General features: G+C 33.1%; 1 protein-coding gene across 11 annotated transcripts in view; it reads left to right on the forward strand.

Moving 5' to 3' along the window:
- LOC124947886 (RB1-inducible coiled-coil protein 1) overlaps window positions 1–24,153 on the forward strand; it is a 53,488-nt gene that overhangs the window by 18,240 nt on the left and 11,095 nt on the right. For all 11 annotated transcript variants that reach the window (XM_047490630.1, XM_047490633.1, XM_047490634.1 and 8 more), the window contains one exon: window positions 10,576–10,784. In XM_047490630.1, coding sequence (XP_047346586.1) covers window positions 10,576–10,784 — 209 coding nt within the window. The remainder of the gene's footprint in view (window positions 1–10,575; window positions 10,785–24,153) is intronic.

Genomic DNA, 24,153 nt, shown 5'->3' on the forward strand with positions numbered 1-24,153 from the left:
AGTAATGTGTGCGAGAGAAGAAAGGGAAGAATAGTTTCGTTGATCGTGCTTGTCCTTGGGTTAAGGCGTGGATACAACAAATGATTGTTATGTAATGATCACTTCTAAAGTCTACGCTTTCTAAAGAGACGATGACTGTGGTTTGAGTGCTGGAAGAAAATGCAACGAAACGTTAATTAGTCTCTTTGTTGATCATCGTTTTTCTCTTTTCTTTTCTTCCTTTTTTTTCCTCCTTCCTCTTTCCTTACCTCTTTAAGCGATCATAAAATCGCTTCTTTATGCGAAAGATCTTATACGAAAGAGGTCGCTAAAGAGTTAGCTTTTTCTTTTTCTTGTTAATTTGCTCTACCAGTGGAAGCCTCTTAAAGCCTGTAGAATATTCGCTAGGAAATAATAAAATGTAACGGTCTCGTGTAACCACGGAAAAAGAGCGGGACAGAAGGAGGGAGGGATTGAGAGAGAAAGAAAAAAAAATGAGAGAAGTTTATAGCTAGCAACGGGACGGGACGGGACGGGACGGGACGGGACGATGATAGGTCGGTCTTAGAAGCCTCTTCTTCGTCGTCGATCCAACATGAAGAAGAAGGGACAACGGAGCTCCAACTATAGAGAAAATCTTTTGTCTCCCGTTAAGTCCATGCAGTTTAACTCATATGTGTGCTTCATAGTCGGTCAAAAACCCATAAAACCTTGTTCCTGTTTCTTCTTATGCTTTCGATACTCGCTAACATTAGATCGTAGCAAACGTTAGATCGAAACGTAGTAACGATATAATATAATTACTTAATAAATTAATACTATTAAAATAATAAATGTTAAACGTTAACAAAGAGTTAATCATCTAACGTGCATTAAATTTATCAAAACTACTTGTTAATTTTTTCAAGGTTTTCTGATAACTTATTCTAATATTTCGATTAGAGTTTTAATGATCCACGATATCTTACACGATGTGTATTTAGGTAAACGTATACTTCCACCGTCACGAAAAGATCTTGTTCCTTGGCCATTTTAGTTGGTATAATATTTATGAGGTTATAAGATTCGGTTAAGAAGTTTAGTGATAATTCAAAGAAAGAAAACTTTTCCTCGCCTAAAATACGTGCAATCTCGAAAATGTTCATTCGAGCCGAACATTTGCCTCGTGTTAGGCCATGCCAAACGGTTATTCGTTGAACGACTTTCGCTTACGATGATTAGTTTCCGTATTCTCGAAACAAGAGAACGAGAGAGAGAGAGAGAGAGAGAGAGAGAGAGAGAGAGAGAGAGAGAGAGAGAGAGAGAGAGAGCGAGAGAGCGACTGTTTAGTGTCTTTCGTTTCGTGATCGAGCGAATGTAGAACGTACGGGTGTAGTTCGTGGCTCCGGTAAATTGTATCTATATGTCTGTGTTTATCTGTGTATGCTTGCAAAAGGATATAATTAGCTAGTGTATTAAGGTATTAAGTTTTCACGGAAGAAAGTTTTAACCTGCTCGGCCTACTGGAACCGACATACTTTTTTCTATTTCTTCCTCTTCTTTCTTTTACTTATCCCACCCTTTCTTCTCTTTGTTATACGAAGATACGCGCGCGCTTAGATTTTCCCGTTACGGTATCTTAATGTTTCCCGTCTTCTTCTAGGCCGATCCTAGAAGCTATCTCGGTATAATAATTTTCTGTTAGTAATTTTCACAGTAATATAAATCTCAAGATTGTCGACGAACGTTCAATAAAAACTTTAATGCATCTCTTCGATTATGAGATCCGGTTTAAAAAGGATATTTAATTGGAAATTATGTTTAATTAAATCATTTGATTAAATTAATATATTTAACGTTTGTATCTTAGAGATTGACTTTTAAACGAGTGGAGATAATATTAAGCGAAAAGAAAATAAATATGTATATCTTCTACGAGAGATTTTCAAGTCCCGTACATGTGCCAAGATATTTTTATTATATAGCGTGATAATACATATGTATACCATTCCTAATTTCGTCTCAACGTCAAACGTGAGTCAAGAGCGCGGAGGGTTAATGTGATTGTCATAAAGAGGAGAGCACATGTATTCATTATGCTAATTCATGATCACGGTCAAACTGTTCGCAAAGGGAAACTTTATCTTTTTCGTTGTTTCTCTTAACGTATCGTACGAATACGTTTCTCTCGATTTAGTTTTATAGACTTTTTCTATCTTTTCTTTTCTTCATTACAATTTTCCTAAATTAACGATAAATCAAACGACGATGAATAGGTATATAATATATGCATAACATATAATTAATAATAATATGTACATAATTAATGAGTAAATAATGTGTACATAATAAAGTGATTAAATTGTTAATTACATTTTAACCATGTCTATTTATTATTTGGGTGAAAATGTAAATTCGATATGATCCTTTTTTATCTTTTTAATTATTCATGCAAACAAGGTTACCTCGATTTGGTATAGATGTGCAAAATGAATAAGACAGATCTGTGGAAATTAATTAATGTTAATTTTGCGACAAGCACGCGATATCGAGTATATTGAAAGAGATTGTTTAAAACTTTACGTAGACATGTGATCGAATCGATCGAAGGGGTAAAAGAGAAAGGGAGAGAGATAGAGGATCGTTGGGCGTAAGTGTAAAACTGGAAAGAGTTTTCTATGTTCCTTCGCGCGAAACTTTAAGAAACTTTTCTACATCGTTGTTGTACTCGTGAGACTTAAAAGCCGATAATTACTGTAAATAATGAAAAAAGTTGGCTATCGTCCCGTTTTTTGCTTTTCTCGAACGCGACTTTGACCCACGAACATTAACTCTGAAAGTTCAATGCAACTACGCGAAACCAGTTAGTACTGTTCCTCAATTATTATTATTATTATTATTATTATTATTATTATTATTATTATTATTATTATTTAAAAGAAAGGATCCTCTACATTTCCTTAAATTTATTTTTACACGTTTATTTTATATTATCCCCTAAAATGTCTCATTTCCGTAAAAACATAACGCTTGAGTGATCTGCAAGGTACAAAAAGATAATTCTAAATTCGCATAAACGAATAAAATTCTTTTCAAAAGTCAAATGATCAATCAATTTTACTTGTTCCATGGAAAAAATATTCTACAACAATGCTAAGTGAAATAATATACTTGTTATAAAAATTGAGATTTATTTTACCCAAATCTTTTGTTTATTTTCCAATTCCATTAGCTCTCAGAATCTCATTAACGCAGAAAACTTCTTTGTTCTTCTTTACTTTTCATGCCATGAAAAGTAAACTGATTCGACTTATTCCAGATTAAAATATAGTATAATAATATAAAATACTATTACTAATGATAATAGTGGATTGATAAGTATACATTTTTTGACAGTTGATACTATAATATTTCATCAGTCGTCTACTTTCGTAGATACATACATACGTACACACACACACACACACACACACACACACACACACACACACACACACGCGCGCAGATACACGAACTTACGTACACATTGACGATTATTCATTAAATACGTATGAAATTGTCATTAGTATAAATATTTTAGATATTTTTTTGGATAGAGCGATACGTGCGAAGGCCTTTTAATTACACTATTATTAACACTCGCTATATAATTAAGATAATTTTTAGAGCACATTAGCCTGATTTAGAATGTTGATTTTGATAATGAGATCCGATTTTGGTGAATACCTCTTGTAATCTCAAAGAGATTATTTTTGTTGATTACATTTGGCCAAATATAAATCAATTTTATTTGTATCTTATCGATAATGATAATATTTTCGTAATACGTAATAATTGTCCGACTGTTTTCAATTTTTTCCGATAGCTCTTTTATCTTGCGACCGACGATTGTTTCGAATTATTCTTTAATCGACTGTGAGTTTATTCCCCTATAAAGGTTTTCAAGACGCTTTTTGTTGAACAAAAGACATGGAAATTATGCCAGCAACCAACGGCATGTTTTATTTAAATGTCTTCGACGCATATCAATAACTCGCATAATCGAGCAGGTGGACTATAATCGCTATTTCGCGTCTACGCCACATTGTTTACGTTTAAATCATCGTCATTATCTATGGGGCTCGTTTCGATTTTTTGAAAAAGTCACTTGCTGCGACGACATTAATGTCTTTTTTTTTTTTTTTTTTGTTTCTTTTTTGTTTCGATTTTACAGTTAGTCGACCTTGGATATATACGACGTATAAAATAGTTGATTATTAATTTGCGATATCTCCGTTATCAATATTATATCGTCTTAACATCGACCATTTCTTGATCGCACAATCTTAGCGGCTCGTTTCCGTCGATGATCTAATCGCTTTAATCGCAGGTAAACTCGTATTTATATGGTTTTGTAATTTCTATTATAATCGATTAGATGATGTCGCGTGGATAATTTTACCTAGTATCCCTTCGTATAGGATTTTAAGATAGATTCTGAGAAAAAAGAAAAAGAGAAATAGATATTATACAATGTTGAACGGTATTAACTCTTTAATCACATTGAGGATATTAATAGGTAAATTTTACAAAGTATCTTTCCGAATATGATTCTAAGATATGATTATGAGAAACATAGAGGAGAATGTTTTATACAATGTTGAACGGTATTCATTTTCTAATCACATTAAGTATAGTAGTAGTGCACAGGTAAATCGGATTAATTGAGCCACTTTGGTTCCTTATCGCCATTTGATCTTTGCATATATTCATTATACAATTCACTTTATATTCACCGTTATATTGCGTAGCACGATTTTCAATACTTCTGTTACAAGCGACATCGATACAGAGGATAATGTACATAATTGGCATACGACACGTGGGTGTTCTATATTCTCTTTTATACACATACACACACACATACAGAGAGAGAGAGAGAGAGAGAGAGACATACGGATACTACATATTCTTGCGTACACGAGCTCGAAGTCCGCGTACTGCCGTGGCCAAGCTTTTAATGCGCACTAATGTATGACGAAAGCAATAAGAGGTGAGCCGTATCTATTCTCCTCCATCTGACACTAACCTCTTCTAATCTTCGTTTTCAAAATCACCTTTAACCTCCGCTCGTACTCGAATCACTTTACGCTGAGCATGTCTATGTCGTTTTTACAAAAAGTATGACCGCATCTCTGTGAATTTATATTTTTCTTTTTAACGAACATAAGAAAAATAATTAATTCATGTTTTGTTTTTTTTCTAACCATACTCAGGATTAGTAATAAATTAGATACATCGTGCAAGCTTGATAGGCAACATAGTAACGAGAGATCCTTCGTAATTATACACGGTATACTATTCTAATTGAATCATGGCATTCATTAACATTGTTGTGTTATAACGTTTCTCTTTAGTTGATCTTTACAGTCGTAGTTTGGAATGGGAAAAGTAAATATGATATAGTTAACTTCGTAGAGAAATAACCCTACGATAAAGATGTATTCGTTTAAAAGAGAGAATTGATTAAAACGAGAGATCCTTTATTATTTATCTTTCGTCACGCTAAACGCGTTAATATTCACGATGAAAACGTTCATCAATGTCATCGTTGCGTGGATTCTAAAATATTTCGAATTTCTTCGAATCTCGTTAAATTTTTTTCTTAATGACAAATTCGAATGACTTTTAACCTGATTCGAAGGATATATAAAAAGTTTGGAAAATATTGATAAGTCTCGAGTCTTTTTCTTTGTTCTTACCGACAATGGATGCACGCTGAGATACTGTATCGTATCTATATCGTAATTTTGAACATGATTCGAAGCTTGAAACTCTTGACTATAATAGCTTCGAGAGTTTCGATAGATTTTGGAAGCTTAATGAATATTCAATATTTTACAAGTCTTTTGATTAGTTTTATTTTGATATCGTATATTAAAAATAGAAAAAAACAGGGGGAATGTATCCAAAAATTAATAATACATTTTTATATATTATGCATGGTGAAACGTTTATAATAAATGTCTGTTATAATGAATATGCTTTGTTCATTAACTTAAAAAAATTACTCAATGCGTTCGTTGAACTCATAATCTTTTTTAAATATAAATTCGGTAAGGTATATTTAATAATATTATGCGTCATTACGCGTCACAAACGTTCGATTAACACTTGTGTTAATCGAACAAACAAATTATAAATTGTTTAACTTTTTATATGCTCTTTGGCAATTCGAATAATGGATTCTGGTTCTCTTTGGCGAATTATAACAGGAATTAAAGTATTTTGTCAACGAGTAAAAGTAGGAGTAAAAAAAAGGGAATGCATTTTATTTAGTAAATTCATTTTTTTTTTTCAAAACTTTTCAAGACCTTCTGATTGTTATTTAGGACCATGTCAAGACCAAATTCATTGGAGTTGGTTCCCCTCAATCTAAAGTGTTGACAAATTTTTCGTTTACTTTTCGCTTTAAGATGTGTTTCGCTTTAAAAATGATATTTGTACATAAAAGAAAAAAAGAAAAAAAAAAAAAAGAAAGAAGAAAAAATCTATGAACTTTCCGAATAACCCTCATAATAATGGTTTTATTGAATAAAATCTTGTCACTAGGCAAATAAAAATATAGCGATGTAAGATGCGATAATATCGCGGAAATAATCTATTGTCGCTAGAGTAGAATGAAGGTGACAAAAGACATGATACTTATCAAGATTTTCAAGATATGTGAGCTTAAAATCATGTTCAAAGCTATGATACAGATACTGAAGTGTCTCACGATCAGATCCGATCACGTAATTCCATTGTAGTTCGAACAATAAAACTGAGAAAAGATTCGGGAGTTATCAAGAGTTCGAAACTTACTTATGTAAACAATCTTAAACTTTGAATCATGTTCAAAGCTTTCGAATGTATCATTTGTTTAGATTCGAAGTGATCCAAAGTGTTTCAGATTCATCATTAATTGTGTGCCATATCTCGGTCAGTGTCCTCGCATCGTTATCATTAATTAAAGATGTATGTCACTTCTTCACCGCCTCCTCGTCCGTTACCTCTTATTTGTATCGTTTTTAAATATAATTAGAAAAGACATGGAAATAAAGGGGATAAAATAAAATCTATGTGAGAAGAGTGAGTAAATCGAGTATCAGCCACACTGGATGGTTAGAATTTAATTTCAACGATTTTTTTCTCTCCTATTTATATCATCGCTTTGAATCTTCTTTTCTTTTTTTTTTCTTTTCTTTCTCTCTCTCTCTCTCTCTCTCTCTTTTTTTTTTTTTTTTTTATATATATATATATATACGTATGCGTAAAGTTTGTACTCATTCGAGTTCACATTATTGATTCGAGTCATACGGTATAAAATTGCAAATTTATGCGCTCCATGGCAGTTACTATCTAGACAGTTAGATTTATGCTAGTGGAGATTAGAATGTTTCTTTTGTAATCAACTTATATGTCTTAATTTGTTAACGGTTCGTAATTAAAAGTAAAATCGTGAGATTGGATTGAAACGGTTCGGTATGCTGTTCGAAGCCGTAGCAGTAATCAACCATAGAGAAACCCGTAAACCATCGTATGAATATTTTTTAATAGAAACATATGAGGAGGAGAGTTATATACATACGTATCATTTTTCTCTGCAGATTGGTAACTTTTGTTTGAATACGTGCGCTAGTTTCCGTTGGAGTGCATTTCGTATCTCACGTAGATATAAATACATGTATGTATGCATCTACACCGTGTAACACATATTTCAATAGGAACATACGTTTCTAGCTACGAGATGGATTCTTTTTTCATCGACGAACTTGGCACTTTTTCATCGTTAAAAGAACGATTATGTATGTAAATGAGCGAAGGTGAACACGGAGCCGTCCAGCTTCCTTACTCGGTAGCGATCGTTAAAACCGTTAAAGTTGAATATTTTTAGCGAGAAATTCGCGTTGGCTTCGCAAAATGTGGATCAAAAGTATTTATAGCATGCCCTTATTTGTCCGTTCCTCTTATTGCTTTTTCTCTTTCTTTTCATTCTCTTTAGTTAGTTTTTTTCTTTTTTTTTTTTTTTTTTTTTGATATTACGCCTGTTCGTTTTTATCAAGCTCAAATCAAAATAGTCCCCATGGCTTTGTAAGTTGCTTGTTTGTTTGTTATTTCCCCAAATGAAATAGCAACGATTAGCGTGGCGTGTCCTGTAGAACGTAGTAGGTAGCCCCAAGTCGAGCATAAAAGAAATTGAAACGATATCAGTAGTCGTTTCTCTACCCTTGGCAAGGTTAAATAGTGGATAAGGAGCAGTCTTTGTGCAAAAATGATACGAGGTGCATTACGTATTAATTAAAAGAGGAATGATACCGTGGTACTGCATAGTCTATGAATTATTCACGTGGAACAGCTGCTTTTCAAGTATTGCCTTTCTTGTCTTTCTTTTTTTCTCTCTCCTTCTTTCTATCTTTCTTTCTTTCGTTATCGATCTTTCTCTATCTTTTTCTCGCTTTAAGTCTTATAGGTTATTTACATTCTACCCACGATCATGTGGTGATGATCCGTTAATTATTATGATGTATCTTTGAAAATATCGCTCGAACATCTCGTTCATAGTAAAACATGAGTTTTGAGAGATGCGTATATACTGATTCAGAAAGGGTCGACATGTGTCACGCTTATTAGCCAATTAGGGTTAATTTCTGCTTGTAACTCGTGCTTTTACACGAGCTCGAATAAAGTTTATATGCCTGCAACAAACGAACTAAGCAACATCTCGTAAATAGAAATAGAGCTCGAGCCTGTAGTTTCTTGTTAAAATTATTGTTAATTCATCGGATTTTATATATACGTCTGATTTTCATTTTCGTAATATGTAATTCCAACGAGTCTTTGCAAGGAGCTTGATATTATATATATATATATATATATATATATACAGTTGCATGCTTTAACATCTTGTCGGTATTGTGTAATCGCTTACAACGTACGATTACGCGGACAAATTATGTTTCTACTTACGCTCCTAATTACGCCTCGTTCGACCGCTTCGTTTTCTTCGACTTGACCTATTTTCCGAAGAAAATCGATATTTTTAGCGGTGCTACTGACGTACCTTACCGTTCGCTTTCGTGAAATTTTAGATGTTAACAATTTTCAATAAAAGTTTTCCGAAGGAATATTGTCCGTCTAATATAAAAATCGAACGAGGAAAGAATTCACTTATTATTGTCCTTAGCTTTCTCTCGATCCGATATCTCTAAATAATGATTTCCTGTGACAAAGGACTGCATCGTAAAACTAAGGGCGTGGTTTTCTGATATTCCAGGATAATTTTGCATTTAATCTAAAGTTTTGCAATTAAGGATAATTTTGGGAACAGGATTTCTTTCACATTCCGTTATTTTTAATGCACATGCATATGAATTTTTGTTCGGTACGTATAAATATTATATCAACCATCGTATTATTCATCTTTACCGTTATAATTCATTCTCTGTTACAAACTTTTGGTTACGTCGTAGATAAGAGTTTGTCTTCAGAAGAATTTATCTTCCAGCTTGAAAGACAAAATTTATTCGCTGCGTGAAATTAGAACGATACGAGAGCATGACTTTATTATATTTTTATTGTTTACCACTTTAATAATGCAATGTAAAATATAGTATGCATATACATATAAATGTGAAAATATTTATTTACATTTTTACGTTAACATTTTTTTTTACGTATACGAGCCCATTTAATTTTATACTATTTAATTAATGAAATATATTTACTTTTGTTGAAGTATTCTAGCGATATTTAAATTTTATCCGATGGACGTGAAAAACTGCATAAATGATATATCTTCATACTTTTAAGGTTGCAGCACGTTCCGTATTCTCTCTGTTCCCCTCTCTCTTCTGCATAAGCGACACGATCAATGAAACGTTATTATAGTATTCTTTGTATTCGAAGCCTTGAAGAGATTTCAATTTTTATATGTAGTCTGTGCACCTACGACGATTCACGAACGTTTATTAAATGACTTTTTATAATGTTCGGAAAAATAGAATAACAAAAAAATGTTTCAAATATCGATCCGCAAGAAGGATAGAAAAGGATAGAACGTGATATTTATCGGTATGAAAATTGGAAATTTAATTAGATAAATTTTATTAACCATTAATTTCTCTAATACGTCCTTTATCCTCAAAGTTTAATTCAAATTATTAATAATTAACATTTGAAACTTCATAATCCGATAATTTAATGGTTCCTAAAAACCGAATGATAATTAAAGATTCCTTCAAATTTTTAATATCGTTCCTACATTTCGTAAATTAATAATACAATCAAAGTATTCCATATCATGTAATCGTATATCGCAAAGGATTAAAGTTTAAATCGTTTCACGTTGTAGTATCCAGACAATGTCGATCATAAATTTACATGATAAACTCGAAGAAAGTTACATGATAAACTCTAAACATTAACAATTAATGAATTATTCATACTCGTATCAGTGTAGTATGATAATTAATGAAGTAACGCTATGATATAATAACGACAATTAAATGAAATACCGATTATCGTAATATTATAATCTTTCACAGAGTAATTATATAAAGAATCACTGAATAATTATATTATTTTTATACTTTTCAGTGTCGCTCAATTGAAGGAGGCAATCGAGAGAGAATGTGGGGTTGTGGCGGTTCACCAGGTGCTCCTCATGAGCGGAGGCGAAAGCTTGGAACCGAACGCCCGTGTGTGTTCCTACTCGGCTGGAACCGATACGAATCCGATCTATTTATTCAGCAAGGCCGCTATTGAGAGCAACCTTCCGCCCACGCCGAGCATAGACTACGGTTCCGGTGAGTGACAAACTTCATCGCTTGTAAACTTTATTAGTCTGCCAAGCAAGATTCTCGAAGTATAACTGAAAAACTTGTCGATCGCCGAAAGGAGATTTCATCGGTATTACATATTTCCTTGGGTTATCTTTAAACCCTGACCCATATCTTTCATCTATAAAAGAATTTATAGTACTACTGTCCAAGTATTTTGATTAACACTCCCTGAAAGAATTTTTACTACTCCGTTTAAACGTAAAATATTGGATAACACTATCTCAACAATATTTTACTATTTTGTTTAATCCTAGCTGTGCCGGTTAGGTATAGTGCACTCCAGATCAACTTTGAGGTCAATTAAACCAATTTGCGCATTGCATGATTCATGATTTTTCTTTTTTTTCTTTTTTTTTTTTTTTTTTTTTTTTTTTTAATGACAAAATTGGAAATGCATCTTCGAATCTACTGATTATTATTTCTGAGGCTTCAAGAAATATACAGTATCTCTTTTTTGGATAAAAATTATTCATTATGTATGAATGACAGCTGTTCAAAGTGCCTGGGATGTAGCACACCCCAAATGCACAACTTGAAATTATTTCGAGGGATGCGCTGCTAGGGTTAATCGTGAAATTATCTTGTGATTCAATGATTATTCCATCATCTCTAAAATCATGTCTCAAAGATACTCGCATTAGGTCAAATAATTCCCACGAAGGTATGTAATTTACTCGACTTTGCTAAAAGTTGGGGGTCGATAATTACACATAGTGAGAACTTATTAAAAATAATTATTTTACAAGAGAGAGAGAGAGAGAGAGAGAGAGACAGAGTTAATGAGTGAATGAGTGAGTGAGATCTCTCGTTGACACTGATGGTTGCCTTCGTTATCGTAGAATTGTGCCGGAAGAGAATTCTAATAATGATCTTTATCGGTGACTCGCGAAGCGCTCCATGGTTGAAGAAAAAAAGAGCGAGATGATATCAGCAGGCAAAGGCGTAGCCAGTAATATATTCCTGAGACATTCGTAGCGAAAGAAAAAGAACCATAGAGAAAAGTGATGAAGGAAGAGAAAAGGATCGTAGAGATCTCTCGGCTTTTGTGTGTAACCGTGAGCTAAAGGATACATGCTGTCGTAAAGAAATACAATGAAAAATGACAGGACAATATTCGTATCTTCTTTCTGTCTCTATATATTTCCATCCTCTTCATCCCTATCCTTTTCTTTTTTTTTTTTCTTTTCTCGTAACGCTGACTACACTTTAAAACGTCAAAGGGGGTTGAGCTCGACACAATGAGCTTTTCTTTTTAACAAAGCTGACCATTTTCCCCCGAGAAATCTGTTTCATCGTTTATTTTTACATACCCCATGATGTGATTAGATGTAAAACTGGTTAACATAGTTTTAACCCCAATTTTTATTTCATTATACATAATACGTACCATGTTACGTATGTAGGTATATATATATATATATATATATATATATATCTAAGGAAGAAATTCGAAATACATTGAATTACGTGTGGATTTGACTACTTTGCTGAAAAATCAATCGATCAATCGTGATTTGAAATGTGAACATTCGAATCACATCAACTTTCAAAGTACGTACGTATGCTATGCATATAGATATGCAATAATATTACGTATAAGTATCGAAATGATTTACGTAAAAGTGCTCTAGTGCTCTATTACATTTTGCAAGTTGGATTATAGCTATTACAAGCGCTCGAAGTGCGGTATGATTTTATAATACTGTTCGCGTATTCCTTGCGGTAATTCGCTTTTCTGGAGCAGTCGCGGTTCGACCGCAAATCCAACGCGTATCACGAAGTGGTACCGTTGTATTTTCCTTCGTCCGTGTATGATCGGAAACGACGACGAATAGAGAATTTCTATCGACCGGAGAAAGAAGAACGAGAAACTTTAGAAAAGGTCGTATTTATCGAACTCGATAACTTGACGCTTGATGTTTATCATTTATAATATTTTTATCGAATTCAACATAGTTCCTGTACCATCGAGTAGCACAATTTTTATTGACATAATTATCGTACGCGATACATCATTACAATTAATACGAATTAGAATTAATATATTAAATTTTTGTTTTATTTATATTTACGATCATAAAAGAACGTGTTATTAATTTTAAAACGAATTTCTTCTTTCTTGAGCAAACACGAAAGTGTATTTTTTAATTAAACCATTCAATTAATTCCACGTCGATTATTAATAAATAGGAGTAAATTGAAATAAGTGATCGGACGACGATCGAATTCAATCGATAGATATTCTATTAAAACGAGAAAAAGATAATATATTTAAATGCATTATTAAACCTATCAATCAATCTCTGGCGTTTCGCTGTTTGCTTCTTACGTCCTTGATAAAAATTAAAATCGCTATAATAAAAAATAAAAAGGAAAGACAGAACAACCAATAATATGTTATGGACAAAATATCGACACATCGACAAATGCATACATATTTAGTGTTATGTATCGAGCGATTTTAATCGTCGGCAATAATATGTACAGTATTTCATGGCGAGCGCGTTTATAGTTGTCCGTAGTATGTGAACAGCGTTTTGTAGCAAACGAGTATAGCTGCCCAACGGTAACGAAAAAGTTAACGAGCGTTCGGGCGATAATTACATTCACGATAAAGTACGAGGTTCTTTATTTATTTTCTCGAGTTTCTTTTTTTCTTCTTTTTTTTTTTCTTTTTCTTTTTCTTTTTCTTTTTTTTTACTCCTATCATATTTCCTGCGGTAATTTACATTTCCATTACTCCGGTAACGCGACCGCAAAGTCCTACGCTCATGGACTTCACGTATTTTCTACGAGTAATGCAACAATACACTTACAGAAACGTTAGCTTCATATTCTCTCTCTCTCTCTCTCTCTCTCTTGTAGTCGTGTTAAAGTATCAGCTGTGTTAAATGTATCTAGCAGATGACCGCGTTTTGCGCTTTTTTTGTGAAATTATTGATCATGTGAATTTTTTTTTATTTTGTCCGTGAAATAAATTTCAAATCACATGGCTCTTGTAATAGGAAATAATTTCTTTCTACTTTCGTTTTTTTTTATATATAAATATTCACAGTTGTATAAACGTTGGGATCTCTTGAATATTCATTCACGCACTATCTTAAATTAATTGGAATTGGAAAGATTTTATTTTTAGACGATTTATGACATAGGAGGTATAAACTTTCAGATTTGGAATATTTGGCGAATCAATTTCGATGATACTTGGATGCTCGTAAAAGGAAAACGGAAATGGAATGTCTCTTAATTAAAGTCATTTTATGGAATAACGAACAAATCAGCTTCTTTCGTCATTTCGCGAGTAGGAGTAAGATGAAACTCGAAAACGAAGAATACGATTAATCTTCACGAGAAATCAAATCTTTCAAACTCCCGTGTTTCTCAAGTCAGAAAGTCCTCATTCAGTCTTCATTTTCTCACGCTTAAAGCTAATATAACGTGAATTCGTTCCGTGAATAAGTAGAAAGATGTTAATGTTGACGTTGGTTGTATTCGATTTTATTTTATTTTGCATCTTGCATCCGGGAAAAGTTTCAAGAGCGATGCGATGAAAAACGCGTGAAAGGCACAAATCTACATTGATCTAACATTAGAAATACCATAGACACAAAAAAAAAGTTTAATCTGCGCCTACTGATCGACCGTAGCGACCTGATTCTCTTATCCTAGGGATAACCATCTGCCTTCTTCACGTTTTCTCTCTCTCTCTCTCTCTCTCTCTCTTCTCATAATTATGAAACAAGGAATGTAGATCTAATGGAAACTTTCTTTCTAACCTTGGTAACATCATACGTGGATGTGGTAAACCACCGCTCACCCTGATTAGCAATTTGGAATTTATTCTTGCTCAATGGGTAAATTCGTAATCGTTCCCGTTGCAATTTGTAATTCTTGATATGTTTGTCTCGTCATTGTCGCAGTCCTTTCTTTATTATTCGGATACATTTTTCCCAAATTATTTGATCACTTCGTTTTGAATAAAAATAAAATAGATTCCGGTGACGCATCGAAAAACAATTCTTAAATATAATTTCTCTGTTGTATTTACGTTGTGACGTCTCGTTTGTTATGAAGTAGAAATAAAATTTGTAGGATTCTTTTTTCTTTTTTTCTTTTTTTTTCTTTTATCTAGAAAGCTTCTTAATTTCCAGCTTCGATTGAAATTTAATAAAAGTTTAACCAGGAGTCATCGCGCTCTAAATACAAAACAGGATAAGGAAGGTAGCGATCGCATTGTTGCGTTATGTCGTATTGTCGGGTCGTGTCGTGTCGTGTCGTGTCGTGTTATATCAAGAAACTAAGGTACATTCGGAGTAGTGACGTTTTTACCGTCAGCTGTCGGTAGACCTCACGAGCTCACTCGTCAATCGATCGCGCAAGGCGCCGATGTGCCTGTGAAAGTATAATCTCTAGGACACCATTCGATGCACGTATACATGTACTGTATATATATATATATATATAACTACGATCATATCGTTTCCATGCACTGAAATTTGACAAGTTAACAAAATGATTCAATTTATTATCTGCCGACGATGATTCCCTTTTTTCATGACAATTATATCTGATTCATAATTCATCGACATTTGATTCGCATAGAAAGTTCATATTTTTAATAGACGTTGATTTATGTTTCTAGGACAAGGATTTAAACGAATTTAAATACGTTTGACGAACGATTGACAAATTTCTGGACAGCCCCATTATTCTCTTTATAAATGTATTAATGTTGAGCGAATTTCGTTCGTTTATCAATGTTCGATTCATATTTGCTAATGCCTTTTTTTTTTATCTTTCTCTCTTTTTTTCTATCCATTAAAAATGTCGACTGATAAGATCGATTGAATATTATGATTTTTATACGAACTATTCAATTGACACGAATTATCCCTTTCTTTATTGTATTGTCGGTATATTTTTTTCGATTAATCATTTCGCGTCCTTTTCCTTTTTCAATTTCTATGATATTGAGCTCGATTTTTCTTCGAAAGATTTATTATCAACCTTTGACGATATCCTTCCTATCGTCGATCGAATTTGATTGTTCCGTTCTTTATATGACTAATTTTACTTTCGCTCAGTTTTCTCTCTCTCTCTCTCTCTCTCTCTCTCTCTCTCTCTCGTAGGTATGAGATATTCCACGAATTTAAACATCTCACGAAAAAAATTGGATTTTCATTTCTGCTCATCTCGCGAATCCAAGATCGGCGACTGTTCTTTCTCGCAACTTCTTTGTATATTTTTTTTTCCTCGCTTTATGCATTCCCCCTTCTCATGTTTTAAGCTTTTCTTTCTTTCCTTTCTTCTCGAAGATACGGTCGATGTGTCTTGGTTAAAGTTTATCTCCTCACGAAGGCAGGTTCTTTGACCTCGATCTTCGCGCGCATATGATTTTGCGTATGTAAATTCTGGAAATAGTGTTTATAATGGCGGGTATATAGCTATGCATATATATTAGTTTGTCCGGGAATAAATTGTAGTTTTCAGAAGTCTAACTTGTCTCGTGTATACTAGAGATTTTCAACTCTCATTTGTTATATTTGTATCGTTGTAAGCATTCTAATATACCTTAACAAGTAACGATTTAAAGCATAGATGTCGTACGATCTTTTTATATTAATTTAAAATCGAACGAAATGCAGGAGAAACTATTAATTTTACAATGAAAGCAATTAATAAATTATTAATTAATGAATTATAATTAAATTACAATTATAATTTAAAGAAAATATAGTTTATCGTCATTTTTCTTTCTCTTCATTTCTTCAATCATTTTTACAATAAAGAAATATTATAGATAATTTTTTTTCTTTGACATGTAATTAATCTATTAACGGATTATACGTAATAATTTTATCATGGATCTTATTGTTCATCGAGCGTTCATATTCTTTGACGAGAATTATGAAATCATTGATATACCAAAAGAAGTATCGATCATAGCCTCTAGGTACGTGTATAATCGTCGAACGAAGACAGTTTCATGAAGGAACTATAGGACTTCTCTTGATTTGCTATCGAAAGAGAAAAAAAGAGAAAGAGAGAAAAGGAGGAAGGAAAAACGCTTCGTACTAGTAACGGTACACCGCGCTCGCTAGCTTTAATTTAAAGCTGACGATCTGGCGCAATCGACTGCCACCAGAGCAAGGGAATATACAGCTCTATCGAAGGCATTAATCACAAATGTTGACTTCGATCTTACTTTTATATGGCTCCACGGCAAAGCGGAAGACAAGAAAGGAACTTGTTTTATGTACGAGTATCGTGAATTATTTCATTTGCGCAGAGCTACGACTAGATTTTATGCACGAAGGGTTTATCTAAAAAGAGAGAAAATGAAAAAAGATAAGACAACGTGTATGATAAAAATAGAGAGGGAGAGAAAGGTGAAGGTATTCACTGTCTGTTAATCAAATATAATTATGAAATAATTATATTTTAAATGACAAGATCAGAATTAGACGGATCGAGGTGAAAATACGAGAAAAAGGAAAGAAAAGAAGCGAAAATAAGAGAGAAATAAATTGTATGGTTCGTTAGAAATAAGATTATTCTTTGAAACGTATTTTCTTATGCTTTTGTTGTTGTTACTTTCAAGAAGAGATATATCGTTTTTCGTTTTTCATTGTGATCGTAAAATACGTAATGTTAGTCTTAAAATAGACTTGGCACAAATCATGGAATTGATTTCCCGAGGGTTTACGTACAGAACTATAGGAAGAAGTTTTCTTCAAACGTCATCTTTAATCGTTTACTTTTAGTTATTGATCTGAACTCTATCTAGTCACTCGCACGATAAGAAATGAAGAATGTGTGGAAATGGAAAAGAAAGAGGAAACTGATGAGGAGCTTTTTCCTCCTTTGCTTTTCATTTTTCTATTTTCCAATTTCTTTGTCTCTCTCTCTCTCTCTCTCTCTCTCTCTCTTTTTGTTTCGAATGCAGTTTAAGACCAGTCGCCGCCATGAAGTCGTCGGCAACCATCGGATTCAAGCTCGTACGTTTTTTTTTTTTACTCCTGGTAATCAATGAAATAAATTGAATCAAAATGAACACGTTCTTACGACAAATAACTCTTTTGCAGATCAGCGAACATAATAATGAACTTTGATACATTCAACTGTTCGATGTTCTCTGTGCGCGGCAACTTTCGAGTCATTGAATTTGGTTGTCGCTGAATTCGATCGTGTCTTGCTTTTGATCTTTCGTCGAGCAAATTGGCGGCGACAGTGCACAACAATTGTGCCTTAGGCACTCGCGTGTTCTGTTTCGAAAGGCCGATAGTCACGGAAGACGAGATAAGGAAAAAACGAAAGAGAGCGTAAAGTTGACGTTTATGTGCTGTTAAGAATTAAACATTGGACAAAAGGGAGAAAAAAGATAGATAGAGAGAGCGAGAGAGAATCGGAAGAAGACCAGATGGATGCTGTTGTTGGATGCTTAAACTTTGTGAGAATGAAAGAGACTAGCATTAGTTTGTGGTGCGCTTCTTCAAAATGCATAGAATCACAGTTCATGGCTATGGAGAAGGAACAAAGAGAGGAACCGCTGTGGTTTGGCCTCGTTTGCACAATTGCATGCTGGTCGAATAATACATGGTAAATCATATGTGCACACACTTTATCTTCTCTCTCTTTTTTTTTTTTTCAGAGTAAACAAAGTCGCATATTGGAGAATAATATCAGCTTTGTGCGTTTATTCTTTAACTCTGTATCTCTTTTTTCTCTTTGCCTTTCTTCTCTCTCCCTTTCTCTCTCTCTCTCTCTCTCTCTCTCTCTCTCTCTCTCTCTCTCTCTCTCTCTCTCTCTCTCTCTTTCTCTCTCTTTTTTAGTTTACAAACGATCGAGATAAGCAGACTCGATGTTACGTTTATGTTAATTACCTTCCCGGAAGTTTTTTAATTCCCTCGAATCGTTGATGATTGTTGGCTAGGAAACGCGCGTGGTTTGTTTTTTTTTCGTGAAGCAAGCGTTGTCAAAATGATAAGGGAAGATTAATTGGAGACATTAGTGGTTGAGATAAAACAGAATAAACAATCGACTTCCCGTAGATAAGTGGATATATTGTAAAATAATTACCAAAATTAATTCACATATCACTGATGATAATGGAAAAGAGTGTATATTGCATTTCTTACGAGAGAAATAGAATTGTAATAATCTTTACTGTGATTAATAAGATCAATAAACATAAAAACATACAAAGAAGAGAGAGATTAACGAACGTTGAAATATTAACGAAAAATCATTTAAATAAATTGTGAACAATTGTTATAATTACAATGAATAAGGGCTAATCATCAATCAATTATCATTAAGAGAAATTTAGAAAGACAGAAAAATGTTCAGCACAACGGTTCATCGGTATATTGAATAGAAAACGCTTATAAACTGTGGAATCACGCTGCAAGTAATAGTAGTAGTAGTAGTAACAGTATACCGGGAAGCGTACGAAGTGGGTAATCTTTTTTCCATCGTGGCATTAATCGTAAATGCATATATATATATATATACACACACATATACGCATTTACATACATGTGTATCGATGTAGGTGTACACGTGCAGCTGCTTTGAAACGAAAAAAGAAGAAGAGATCGTATAAAATCGTATATTCATAGTCATAGGTACACAAAGCTAGGATTGAGTTTGAGCGCTCGAGTGAGTGCGCGCGCGCGTATACGAGTTCACGTTGACAAGTGGCAGCTGATTGCGGTAGCCGACTCATCCGCTTTGAATTAAATTCATATCGTCCCTCGGATGTTGTATCGTTAAGCAGTGTCCTCAACGAGGAACTGTTTTTTTCGCCTCTTATTACTCAAGTTCCGTAACATTTTCAATGGACATCAAATTTATTGAAAGATTTTGTTCCAAATATCGAGGCAACATAATTTCGAAGAATATTTGGGGGTCTCTTTATCGGATTTTTAGATTACATTTGTTGCTAACAAAAAAAATTCTGGTTCGATCGAATCTAAATCGTCAGAAATTCGGGATTGTGCAATTTAGTGTATATATGTATGTATTGAAGGACGATGATTTATTAAAAAATGAACGACACTTTTGAAATTTTTTACTCTCGTCAGATAGTACCTAGAATATCTAGTTAAGGACGTCGCTGTTATTATAAGAAAATTTGACATATAATAAACCAGCGATAGTTAGAACGACTTTGAAATTTCATAGGGAACATTCATATCATCTGTACTCTTTAATTAACTTAATAATTAAATCATTGTTTCATGTTACTATTTCGAACATTTTACATAATATATGGTATAGATCACATTGACGTCGACAATGAATTGTGAATTTGATGACAAAGTATATGGAATGTTTATTACTTGTTGTCATATGTCTTCGTGTATTTCATATTTTTCTTTGATCTTTACCCTTGCGAACAGGCAACTAGCGGTAACGTTTGTTGTCACTGAAAGTAGAAATACGAGGAAACCTGGAAAAACATTGGGGCAAAAAAAGCGGCGACTTTTTCAAGATATGTTGATTATCAACAAAAGGTTTCTTTGTTGATTTAGTGAGAACGGAGCTTTAAAACCAGCATGAACGCACGTCCGTGCGACGTTCCGAAGCTAGAATTAACGATTTTGTAAGGTTCCTTGAAAAAATAAAAAAAAAAAAAAAACACGAAAGAAAGAAGAAAAAATAAACGAAGATCGGAGAGGGGTGGGGGGCGAGAAAAAAGAAGATGCGAAAGTTACTAGAAAGGAAAGAATACTTTTTATTCGAGTTCTGTTGTTTCCCCGTGACGTAGAGAAAAAAACGATAAATGCATACTCATTCAATCTTTCGATCGTTTTTTTTTTTTTTTTTATTGTTAATGGAAGCAAATTATCAGTGATATAACAAGATCTAAAAGATCGCGTTAAATAAGGAGGGAAAGAACCGGTTGGACGATAAGATTATAAAATTACTAGTTAGCTCTTGTAGAACGACTTACCGAAATGATATAAACTTACTAACGAAATTACAATGAAGAAAGTTTTATATACCTTTCGTTTATTCGTCATACTCATCAAGATTGCGCATTATTGTCGTAAATAAAATCCCATAAAGCAAAATTAAATTCAACACTGTAGGTTCGATCGTTAATTCGTCCCGTCTATTTCCGGTTTAATCAGACCGATCGATTTGTCGTGGAAATGGTTATGTGCTGGGGGAGAGGAGATTCAAGGTTGGATTGATTCGAAGAAGAGAAATGAAATAAAATGAAAATAGAAGTACAGATGAGGAAAAATAGACGGATAAGTAGATTGTAAAAAGGAGTTATTGCAAAAAAGAAAAGAAAGGAAATGAGAAAATATGTTTCGTACGAACGATTTCACTTGGCGAATTATTGTTGAGATAATATCTCGGAGTTTTATTGACCTTTTTTTTTCTTTTTTCTTTTTTTTTTCTTTTTCCTTTTTTTTTTTTTTTTTAATTACAAGATATCTCGGCCAGATCCTGATACGTCATCATTCTTACCGAGAAATCATAGTGTAGTTTAATATCTGGCATCAATGATGATGTTTGTTCGTGCTTTAATTTTTTCAAAATTATTATATGAGGTTAGTGTGTAGTGGTAGTAGAAGTAATAGTGGTAATAGCACAGGTTGAATTTACCACGACCCTCCAGAGAACCCCCCTGATCCACTTTAAAGACGAACTTTCACATAGATGTACTCGATAAAAAGTAACGATCGATGGAAAGGCGTGCAACCGTTAGAACGCTTACACTGCGTTCGAATCGCTTTTTTCGATATTATCGATTCGCCGAGAGTAAGAGGCCTTTTCTTTCATGACGGATGAATCATAACTCTACAGTTAAATATATATTTACGATACACAGTTAATAAAGTCAAAATCATCTTCGATCGATAAATGTTACTTTCTGTTCGATTTGAAATCTCATGGTTTGTTAATTATAAATTTACAATAGATAACTATTAGAAAGGATAAGAAGACGATATCAAATTTTTTTCTTTTTCTTTTTTCTCTCTCTCCTTTTTTTTTGTTTCTTTTGAAATTATAAGTTCTAACTCAATAATGTGAATTTAAATAATAATAAGTTCTGTACAATAATAATAATAATAATAATAATGATAATAAAATTTTACGAACAAATTTTATGTCTATCTAGAAATATGATAATATTCTAGTAATAATATATAGTATATAGGTAAAATTTATGTAGATTTTAAGAAATTGTATAATGATATTACTCATTTCGAATGCTGAATACATTTCTCTCTAACTATTATATTAAGATCTACGAGTACACGAATGATTAAGAGAAAAAATATACTTTGAACTCTATACTCGTAATTGATGATGTCAATTTGATATTTTCGGCATTTATTTAAAGCTCAATATCAAATCTCTGGTTTTTTTTTTTTTTTTTTTTTTTTTTTTAAACCATCGACGTCTCTCTATCTCTTTCTTTCTCTTTTTTTCTTTCTTGAGAAACTAGGGTGAAAGATGCGAAAGAGATACTCGATTATGCTGTTTTTACAAACTTTTCGATATTCTGGAGAATTAATCACACTCTCTTTCACTGATTGTGCCTCTCAAAGATTATTGAAATGAAAAATATGTTTTTCTAAAATATGTTTTTCTCGTTCGCCGTTTTACGAGATGTATGTTCTATCTTTGGAAAAAGAAAAGAAAAGAAAAATATATTATTTGCGAGTCTCGCGAAAGTTTCATTCTTTTCCCTTTTTGTTTTATTTTTAACTCGCTCTCTCTCCCCCCCTTTCTTACTCTCTCTCCCCCCTCCCTGTTTCGACCGATTGACAATAGGCTTATTGTCCCGACCACATCGGAAAGATATGTTGTATTTTTCCAGACAAGAAGATTAATACAGAAAATGTGCCAAGCTGAGTACGATTCCTACGTACATATATATATATATATATATACGTATACATGTATCGAAATTTGTGCATGATTTATTAACTTGAGAACAAAAGGGTAGAGGAAAAAAGCATCGCTTTAACGTTGAAGAATAAACCATTTCTCCCGATTGTATATAAACGACATAAAAGACGAATGAATAGTAGTACTAGGTGCATTCAATTCATGTATCGTATCGAAATTCAAAAGCGTGACATTTCAGTATGGCTTTCGATTAAGCATTCGCCTTTCAACCGGGAAACTCGCAAAACTCGTCGCATCACTATTCGTCTGACAATGTTATCGAAAATACTCAACGATGATACTTACTTACATACTTATTAATGTCGTCTCATGTCAGACTAGTCCCTAGATGAGCATTTAAAAGCATCGTATTTCGAATCCAAGTGAAAAATACGTGTTGCATATGTATAAAGCAAGTTTAAAAAGAGTGCATCCGTGAAATGGCAAACGGTTATGGAAGTAATGCAGACAGAACGAATGATTAATAATAATTACTTTCATTTATGTCGTTTTTTTTTTTTTTCATTTTCTCGTTTTCGAACAAAGTCGAGTCATCACGAGAAGAGATTTGACCGACTTTTCGATTAAAGATTAGAGATCGCGCTTTTCACTCTCGCGATTTTTCATTCGTGCATCATCGGGTCTCTATCGGTATGTAGAATATCTCTATTCTACTAAATAAACACGTAAGTATGTGCGTGTAGTAAGTATAACTGTAGTAATACGTCACATTGTAACACGAGTTTCTTGCAAGGGTTCGATATGGACGACGTAATTCGATCAGCTGTGAAGTTCGCTTCGACCTCGTACGAACTTTTAGTAATTTTTTTATTTTTGTTTGTTTGAGACAACTCATCGTAGGAATTTGTTTTTTCTCCTTTTCGACGTACAATTTTTGACAAAAATTTACGAATATAAAATTGTTCAATTGATGTGTTGGCTATAGAAGCGGAAATAAATGAACTTAATTGTCCCTTCTTTCGATTCATCATACGATTGTTAGGTATATTCATGTCGTCAGCTCGCGTGAATTGAAGAACTGACATGAGCTCAGACAACAGACGATGTATGATCGTCAATTTTTACGGAACAGTTAGTAAGTACTTAGTTACTTATCAAGTCAATACGCACTCCGTAAGAGAAATGAAACGTGCGATTTGTAAATAAACGTCGACACTTTTCTCATACTCGATTGACGTGCATTAGTTTCTTTTTTCTTTTTTCTTTTTCTTTTTCTTTTTTTTTTTTTTTTTTTTTTTGACATTTGTCTAAAACAAATTCATTGTAATAATAAATTAATATAATAATATTATTTAGAAGGAACCAATAGAAATAACTAATATTCACGTTCCCTTACTAAATGTATTGCAAATCATTTTTATTATATATTAGCAATAATTGCTAAATCATTGCAATT

The sequence above is a fragment of the Vespa velutina genome, chromosome 3, assembly GCF_912470025.1.
Source record: "Vespa velutina chromosome 3, iVesVel2.1, whole genome shotgun sequence".
Lineage (NCBI taxonomy): Eukaryota > Metazoa > Arthropoda > Insecta > Hymenoptera > Vespidae > Vespa > Vespa velutina.